At 53.8% G+C, this 8694-nt stretch overlaps 4 protein-coding genes across 4 annotated transcripts; all 4 read left to right on the top strand.

Moving 5' to 3' along the window:
- Nucleotides 1-1111: 1111 nt before the first annotated feature.
- N656DRAFT_772544 (uncharacterized protein) lies at nucleotides 1112-1531 on the top strand (the record flags this gene model as incomplete). Its single annotated transcript, XM_064813940.1, has 2 exons — nucleotides 1112-1264; nucleotides 1382-1531. 2 exons carry the CDS (start codon nucleotides 1112-1114, stop codon nucleotides 1529-1531), a joined length of 303 nt encoding a protein of 100 aa, XP_064665021.1.
- A 102-nt stretch (nucleotides 1532-1633) lies between these two features.
- N656DRAFT_509697 (uncharacterized protein) lies at nucleotides 1634-2536 on the top strand. Its single transcript, XM_064809892.1, has one exon. The coding sequence runs from the start codon at nucleotides 1956-1958 to the stop codon at nucleotides 2469-2471; it is 516 nt and encodes a 171-aa protein (XP_064665020.1). The 5' UTR covers nucleotides 1634-1955; the 3' UTR covers nucleotides 2472-2536.
- N656DRAFT_793170 (Mur ligase) lies at nucleotides 2474-3458 on the top strand (the record flags this gene model as incomplete). Its single annotated transcript, XM_064817146.1, has 4 exons — nucleotides 2474-2506; nucleotides 2562-3012; nucleotides 3076-3136; nucleotides 3176-3458. 4 exons carry the CDS (start codon nucleotides 2474-2476, stop codon nucleotides 3456-3458), a joined length of 828 nt encoding a protein of 275 aa, XP_064665019.1.
- A 1819-nt stretch (nucleotides 3459-5277) lies between these two features.
- Nucleotides 5278-7189, top strand: N656DRAFT_793169 (kinase-like protein; the record flags this gene model as incomplete). The annotated part of the gene is made up of 5 exons (XM_064817145.1): nucleotides 5278-5341; nucleotides 5979-6235; nucleotides 6270-6459; nucleotides 6510-6859; nucleotides 7118-7189. The coding sequence occupies 5 exons, from the start codon at nucleotides 5278-5280 to the stop codon at nucleotides 7187-7189; spliced, it is 933 nt and encodes a 310-aa protein (XP_064665018.1).
- Nucleotides 7190-8694: the final 1505 nt, after the last annotated feature.

Raw genomic sequence — 8694 nt, 5'->3', positions numbered from 1 at the left:
CAGGAACGGGTGCTTTCCCGTCGGATCATCCATTTTACCGCGGCGCACACATACTGCGAGTGTGGAGACGGAGTGCTGTGTGAACAGCTGACAAAACTGACCCCGTAAGTCCACAGAATTAAACATCACGTGTGCTACGAAGTCTGATCTCTCTCTCGGCTTTATGGGAAACAATACTTCATCCTCGATCCCTGCTTTCCGAGTAGACTCCGCGAGAGCGGGTATGTACGAACCGTCGAGTTCATCCAATTCCTCTTTGAGAGATATTCAACATCCGGCCTTAGCTATGCAACCGACAGGGATGTTGCGATTCACAGCCTGCTCAAGCATATGGGACAAGTACTACGGACTGACGGCAGATACGGCATCTTCCGTTGCTTCTTTGGTCACCTTCTCCTGTGGAGGCGAACTCCTGAGAACAAGACACCCCAAATTGACTACAAGAGATTTGTACCGTCATGGTCTTGGATGGCATATCCCGGAGGCATCAGTTTTATCTGCGAAGCGAGGAGGCGTCTAAAGGTTGCCCGCCTCGAGGACCTTGACTTTACCGACGAGGGAAAGGCGCTGAACGTCCAAGTGAGGAAGTTTGGTGGAAATTGCCGGATGGAAGACAAAGGGGAAATACATGCTATTGTCCACAGCACGGAGCAAGTAGGCTCTTTATGGTTTGATACAGCAGATCAGCCACGGCTCGAAGATTGTAACTGTGTTGTTGTTAGCATGCTTCAGGACGAGAAGGAAGACGCTTGGAAGACTTACCACGTTCTTGTTATTCAGGAGAAAGCAGGGGGCGGGGGATACAAAAGGCTAGGTGCTGCAGAGGTGCAGGCACAGTATGTCTCCAGCGATTGCGTTGCCGGCACACTTCGGTGAGGTTCTTCTTTCTTTTGGCTTGACATTTCCTAACGAGACCACGATGAATCGAGTTCGTCTTAGTTGAGAAATTTCAGTTTGTTCATAATTTCTACCTTCGTACGTAAGTGAAGCCACCAAACCAAAGAAAGAGCCGGTCCTCGATATTTTAGATCATACATGCCAAACGTCAACTCCCGTGTCGGCACCTCGCAGCATTTGAGCAATCCACAGTAGCACACGGCCATAGCTCATCATGTCATCAGACTCGGACGCGACCCTTGAACCCGAGAGCCCGTCCTCAACAGCAGCAGAGCACACCCCGCTAGAGCAAACCATCGACATTGATCCCGACGACGATCTTCTCCTGTGGGTCGGCTTGGACCTCGGCACCCCCTCCAACATCAGGGTCTGCTCCGCAACCATGCGCCAAGCTACCCCCGTCTGGAGAAGCATGTTGTTCGGCCCGTGGAAGGAGTCAAGGCCGGCACAGGGTGACTGGGTTGTCTCACTACCCGACGACTAGCCAAGTGCAATGCAAGTCCTTCCCACCATCGTTCATGGCGACCTTGGCAATGTCTCCCAATATGTGGAGATTGTCCAGCTCTACGATATCGTGATGCTCGTCGACAAGTACGGGCTGCACCGCGCGCTTAAGCCGTGGGTTCGTCCATGAGTGAATTCGGTTCAAGATCTGGCACCCAGTGTTTCGGACCATGAGCGACTCAAGAGGGCTCACGCAGCGTGGAAGCTTGGGAGTGATGAACTTCTCTCTGCCTCCATATGTGACCTCGTCTGGGGCATAAGTATGGAAGCTGGGGGGGACCGAGGTGCCGAGGCATCGTATTTGTACAAATTCGACGCCCTTTGAATTGTAGTGACCCGATAGAAGGTAATAAAAAATAAAAAAAAATAAAAAAGAGAACCAAGAATTCGGATCGCTCCTTAGCGAATGGGACTGAACAAACACATTACCTATCAGAAAGTCAACAATTAGGTTGATAGTCGAAATCTTTTCCCCTCTTCCTCTTGCCTAACACTTTTCGCTCCCTCGAGAGCTCGGCCATCGTCTGTCCATCGAACTTGTGCACCTCCGCAACATGGTCCATCCAGGCTGCCCGACTTTCGATCATGATCACACTATCGTCTCGCCTCCGGCACTCGAAGCATGCAAAAGATCCCTGAAAAAGATCCTTGTGCTCCTTGTTAAAATGTCGCGAAAAGCTGTTGCCTGGATAGAACATGTTTTCACGGACCAGGCAACGAGCAGATCTTGTTTTCGCAAGCTTTCTGCCTGGTCCCTGCTTCCGGCGGCTTTCGTTTGGCAGGCATGGCGTGAACATGATGCCGTGGCACCGCTCCACGTGATTGCTCCATTGCTCAACCCCTTCCACCATGTGCCTCTCTCTGCCCAAACGGTTGCACTCGGAGCACGGGAATGGACGGTCAAATGCCCCCTTGATATGATGGACATTCTGATTGTGCCTTGTATTCTAATGTTCCCCGTGTCTAACACTTCGGATAGGACGCAGTTGGACTTCTTCGTTCTCGCTCCAGGCTGTGGCTTGCGAAGCAGGATCCAGGGCGACCGCGCAAGAATCGACCGAACAATCTAAGTATGCGAGAGCGGCTTTCAGAGTTAGGCTATGAGGTTCGATGATGCGCCCGGACCCCGCTTAGCGATGATCTTCTAACTTATTCAGCAGACTAGCGGCCTCAATGTCATACACATAACCGGCACGAAAGGCAAAGGCAGTCCAGCTGCGTTTACAGACTCGCTCATACGTGCCCATTTCCACCGTCTGTCCCGTCCTGTTAAAGTCAGCCTATACACTTCGCCACACCTTATCACTGAGCGGGAGAGGATAAGGATCAACTTTGAGCCGCTCTCAGAAGATACGTTCGCACGCTACTTCTTCGTTGTATGGAACACATTACGCAAGAATGCCAGCGATGACGGGGACATGCCCGGGTACCTGCAACTATCAGCTTTGACGTCTGTGCATGCGTTCAGGGAGGAAGCTGTCGACGTGGCAATATACGAAGTTCACGCTGGTGGACGGAGAGATGCCACAAACATTTTCGAGCGACCTGTAGCATGCGGCTTCACCACAATTGGTATGGACCATGCCGACCTCCTTGGGGATACAATTCGAAGTATAACGTGACACAAGAGCGGCATCATGAAGCGCGGGCAGCCGGCATATTCGGTCATTCAAGAAGAACCTGTGGCAGAGGAAGTGCTTGAGAAGGAGGCCGCCAAACTGGACTGTCCACTCGAGTTTGTGGACACATACGCACACCTACCTGACCACCCCAGATTGCGCGTGCCGGCGCAGAAGCGGAATGCATCACTGGCTATCCGGTTAGCCAATGCATATCTTGGCAGTTACAATGACGAGCTTAGTTTAGATGATATCATAACCGGCACGAGTCGGTGTAACTGGCCTGGACGGTTCCAAACTATACAGAAAGGACCTCATCATTGGGCTTTAGATGTGGCGCACAATCCTCTCAGCCTTCCTGTCGCATTGGCAGTTCCGTCTGCAGGGCTTGTCAAGGGCTGGCCAAGCGCGCGTATGCACGGAGTTGATCATGGCTGACGGGTGCTGAGAATCCAGCCAATCAACCAAGCTTTCCATTGGAGATGTTGGAGAGATGGCTGGGGACAAGTCTCAGATCGCCAGGCTCGCACGCTTTACCGGATCTCATTCACAGGGCAAAAGGGCGGGAAGAGGAGGAAGGGATAAGTCAAGAAATGGGTTGACCTGCGTTGTTCTTCGAAACCCGGCCGAGCCACTCGATGTTGGGTGTCTCAGTGACTTGAAGAAGGCGTACGGTCGGAAACTCGAGGACTTTATCAGAGCGCATATCAATCACCCACCCAAGGTCGAGTTCCCCCTCGCCTTCAAAGCCACCCACTTTACCGCCATGACCGAGAGCAACGGCAAAGGGGGGTTCAGAGATGCAGGTCTAGTACTTTTGACCCCGACGCAGTGATATCTAAGCTGGATATCAAGTTACGGACGCCAACACCAACTGGACCCCTTTCGGCAGCTGCCGGTCCTTGGTTCTCCCAGAAGCCACAGAACCAAACAGAGGCTGTCTCGCAATCCGAATACATCAAAAACCGGATTGCCCGCCCCCAGGGAGGCTCGCCAACACCAATTCTCACTGCTGTCGACCAGCTTGCGAAAGCGACGTAGGCGTTGGCGCATTCGGAGACCCTCATGACCGCTGAGATACGTGCCTTACAGAAGGCAAATGAGGTACTTAGCAAGCGCCGGAGGGCTGGATGTATCGTGCAGTACTGACTTGCCTCACGGAGACATGCAAGACCAAGGAACATGGACGAGGACATGGCTGTGGCATCAACTTCGAAGTAATGATGGTGATATCCCGGCTGCTTGGAAAATGTACGATTAACGGAATGTAGCGCTTGCAGATCGAGATGACGAGGCTTGCGGTGATGCGAGTTGATTGGCGAACGGCCGCTCAGCTAAAGTCGTGGCTCCAATATCCTCGATGATGGGCCGCGAGAATCCTTCAGCAAAGTTGAATGCACCATCGGCCTCGGTGATCGTCACCATCTAAGCATCTTTTCAGGCTGACCGCTGCAATACTCGAAGCTAATGCCGCAGCTATGTCCTCGGCGCGCTGGTCGCAGCTGCTCCGCCTGCCCCGCAGCCGATCGTCGTCGACGGCACCCCGCCCGTCTCCACCAGCGGACGCATCTCCCGAAGCATCCGCAACCCAAGCGAGGACAACATCCGCTTCGCCTGCCGCAGTCTCCGAACCCTGTCCCCAGAGCTTGGAGATTGTTGCGGAGGGCATGGACCCTAGGGTAGAGTAAGCCGCCGCCTCTCCTCTACCCTCTCGGAGAGGCTCGCGCGTGAACTACACGTCTCGTGACTAGTGTCTCGCGTAAAAAAGAAAGAAAGAGAGAGAGTACCGATATAGATAGGGTCGAAGTTCTGACCTACTACTTCCCTTAATGGAAACTTATTGTGTAAAGCGGAGAAGCGGCTGATACGGGGTCGGTTGGCCGGACGGATGTAGTTGCAATTTGTGGGGAATGTCTGGGGATTGCGGATCGGCGGGGTGCCGTGACGGGAGGAGACCGGCCTTGCGGACTTGGAGTCTCGGGTTTGAAGAACACAGTGGGGCTACTTATCGTGGTCTCAATTGGATACAGTAGTGGGTCAAGTAGGGCCGGACAGATGGGTTGTGTTTTTGTGCTTCGCGCGACCAGGGGATGCAGCCCATAAACCGCGCGACTAGAAGTGGAGCATCTTCCCATTCAAAAAATCGGCTACCAAACAGATTAGGAAGTATGCATCGGCAGGTTGTGAAAGGCGGCCCTTCCGCTAAGCAGTCACACACTCTCATTCTAGATACCATACCTCAGAACGTTCTACACACATGTCTCATACCCCATCCAGCTCGCCTTCCAGACCGCCCATGACATGCCATTCATCATCCAACGGTCAGAATCAGGGAGACTCAGTCCTGGGTGCACGTTCCTCAATTTCCTCACAACCCCTGGGTGTATTGACCTCGCAACCCTACAAACTCAGACATCCCCGTCGCAACATCGATCTGGAATCGCCAGCTGCCCCTGTTGGAGGGATTGAGGATTCAGGCAATCGTAGCGGCGTTCAGGGGTCCAAACTTGAAGACGGCTCGGGCCGAAGCCGAAACAACCGTATACGGAGGGCACTAGGTATGTATCCGCTTGGTCTGTGCCTGTAGAGTAAAGATAAGAACTGGGTGGAAAGTAGTGTGGGGAATTCGCGTCTGCTCTAGCGGGGTGGGCCTTCTTCCGCGTCTCGCTGCTTTTGCCCATGGCGCACTTCGTGCTGATGCGACAGTGGCGTACGGCCTCGAGTAGCTTCCTTCACTTCGCTGCTTCATTCACTTCGCTGCTTCAGCTGCCATTTCACAATGGAGGTATAAGTCTCCCACTACTCTACTGTACAGTAGAGACTGCTCACATACCCTCCAGGACATTCTTATCGGCGACAGGTATCGTGTTGACCGCAGGATCGGCGCAGGAGGCTTCGGCCTCGTCTATTCCGGTACGCCGCTGTCCCTCGCTGCTCCAACTGTCGCTGACCTGCTAGGAACCGATCTCCAATCGCGCGAGGAGATCGCTATAAAGCTCACACACGTTCGAGATAACCCTGAGGTGCTCCGAGGCGAGATGAAGACATACGAGGCGCTGTCCGGGGCGGTCGGCATTCCACAAGTACGGTGGTTCGGGCAGGAATGCGATTACTACGCGCTTGTCCATGACCTCCTTGGTCCATCGCTCGAACATTTATTCAACTATTGCGGCCGAAAGTTTTCGCTCAAGACCATCCTCATCGCCGACCAGGCCGTCTCCCGAATCCAATACATCCATCCACTCGAAGGACTTCCTCCATCGCGACATCAAGCCGGACAACTTTTTGATGGGGACCGGCAAGCAGGGAAACACCCTCTACACCATTGATTTTGGCCTCGCCAAGGAGTTCTCCGATGCTGAGCGTTGCAAGAATGCGGAGGGTCTCCCGCTAGGCGGTACCACACGGTACGCGAGCATCAACAACCACAACGGCCGCCGTAAGTACCCAATTGCAATCCCATCTGTTTATTCGCTGAATCGCGGGAAGAACAGTCTTGGGGGGACGACCTAGAGTCCCTCGGATACATCTTCGTGTATTTCGCCCGCGGCTCTTTGCCGTGGCAGGGCCTGAAGGCCGCAGCGGACGAGAAGGAGAAAAAGATCAAGGAGATGAAGGAGAGTCTATCTGGCGAAGCGCTCTGTGACGGCTTTCTCCCCAGAGAATTCGCCACGTACATCGACTACACCCGGTCCCTAGGTTTCCACGACAGGCCCGACTATTCATACCTTCGGGGGCTCTTCCGTCGTCTGTTCCACGCCAAGGGGTTCAAGCACGACAATGTCTTCGACTGGAAGGAGAAACGGTTCTACGAGATACAGAGCAAAGTCAACAGCACAGTGCCTTTGTCACAAAAGAAGCTACGGAAACAAGCGGTTCGAACGCCTTTGACGCAGAAGAGGCCACAGAGGCGAGCAGCCCAACACCGAAAAAAGCCCCAGAGAGGTCGGCGACCGTGAGGTCGGTGCAGCAGGTGCAGCACGGCAAAACTTCGGCGCGTTCAGTCCAAGACAAAGTGCACGTACCGTGTCAGAAACGAAATGGCAGGCTCAGGTGCGCCTCCGTAGGGTTACCCCCCGCTCTCTACCACTCCATAGCGGTTGGGAGAATGCAGGGGTGGGAGGAAGGAGGGCACACCGGTGAGCATCGGGAGGGGAGGAGCGTCATAAATGGGACATCCTATAGAGCTTGTGTGTCAGGGAGGGATGGGGGATAGACAGACACCTGAATCAGGTCTATCAATAACTGGGTCGAGATGGTGTTGGCTGATATGGACCGCGTAGCAGATAGGCTCCCAATCTGCCAAGCCGGGTTAGCTGTACTTGCGACGCGCACGCTTCTCTGTCAGTTTTCACCGAGCGAGCTGGCGGTTCAAGCGTCGGAGGGCTTGACGAGCCCCTTTCTGCTACTCTTCCTGCTGCTCTCTCTGGTTGCTGACTTTGGCCCTCGTCTCGGATAGCAAAACTTTTCGTCAGTACAAATCTCCGGTCCTGCGTCCGACAAGGCGCCCCTTTCTGCACACGTCACAAACAGCACCAAGATGAACTCACCCAGCTGTGACGATAAGCTCAATGTCAATGGAAACAGAACGGGTGCAAGCGACAAGTTGTTCATCAGATTGGGCTTTGCTGTCGAAAAGAAAGAAGACGCGCCGCCATCCGCCGCAGGTAACATTGGGCAGACCCTGGAGCAGGTTTTATGATAAGATTGGGACCTTGTCTTGCCCTAGTTGGTGCAAAGAAGGCCCGGCGGGATGGATATGTGATCGTGACTGAGATAGCCAAAACTGAGAGGACCAGCTCCCGAGTCATCTCTCTCTGGGCGATCAACGGCAACATGTCTTCAAGTGGTATTCAATACAGCTAGCTGTCTTCTGAATGCTGAATCCCTACGGGCCTTTGACTGTTCAAAAACGGACCACCTTCAGAAATTGTGAGCGGCTTGTCTCAGTCACAACTCAAAACTCATGCGATGAAGCAGTCTGATCGGATGCGGCATTGAGAGCCATGTTGCTTCGTGAGGGCGGCCCTTTAATTTGGCAACCTGAAATGGACCTCATTCGCTCCGTTTCCAGTTTCAAAGGAAGATTTCCCAAAGTCACCGAAGGTGTGAGCTGCATAAGGCGCCGGTCGGCGTCTTTCGCTCGGGGCCGTTGCCCTGGCAACGGCCCCACATCCCGGCTGGGACCCGGCTGGGACCCGGCCAAGTTTTTCGGGCCCGTCTGACAACCTCCGGACCCCGACCAATTCTCCAGGGACCTGTCACCTTTGTGCTGTTGACATGGACGTGGGACATTCTGGGAGTTGTCTCTTTCAATTTTATAGAAACCTCCCCGCTTAGGCATCATCCCGCCCTCATCTGTTTCCTTGCCTCGCGACGGACCCAAGCCGCAACTTGCCCTTCCCGCCTGAATTCAGCTCGCTTATTTCACCGAAGTCAACACTCAACAAACAAACCCAAACTTACCAAAAATGCAGCTCAGAATGGTCCTTACGGCCACCATGGCCGCTTTTGCCACTGCCCAGGACTTACCAGGACATACCAGACATCAGCGGGATCCCTGCCTGCGCTGTGTGTTTGACTTTGCCCACCGCCAGAAATTGAAAACTGCATAAAAACCACGCACAGGTAACCAACTAGGGACTAACATGAAAACACAAAACAGATCGACTGC

This window comes from Canariomyces notabilis, assembly GCF_033297395.1.
Source record: "Canariomyces notabilis strain CBS 508.74 unplaced genomic scaffold N656scaffold_42, whole genome shotgun sequence".
NCBI classification, from domain to species: Eukaryota; Fungi; Ascomycota; class Sordariomycetes; order Sordariales; family Chaetomiaceae; genus Canariomyces; species Canariomyces notabilis.
Note: the sequence above shows the minus strand (reverse complement) of the source record. Positions and strands in the feature narration are given on the sequence as shown.

Excerpts from the sequence above, each read along its gene's own strand:
- N656DRAFT_509697 (XM_064809892.1), top strand. The coding sequence starts at position 1,956 with ATGGTCCATCCAGGCTGCCCGACTTTCGATCATGATCACACTATCGTC.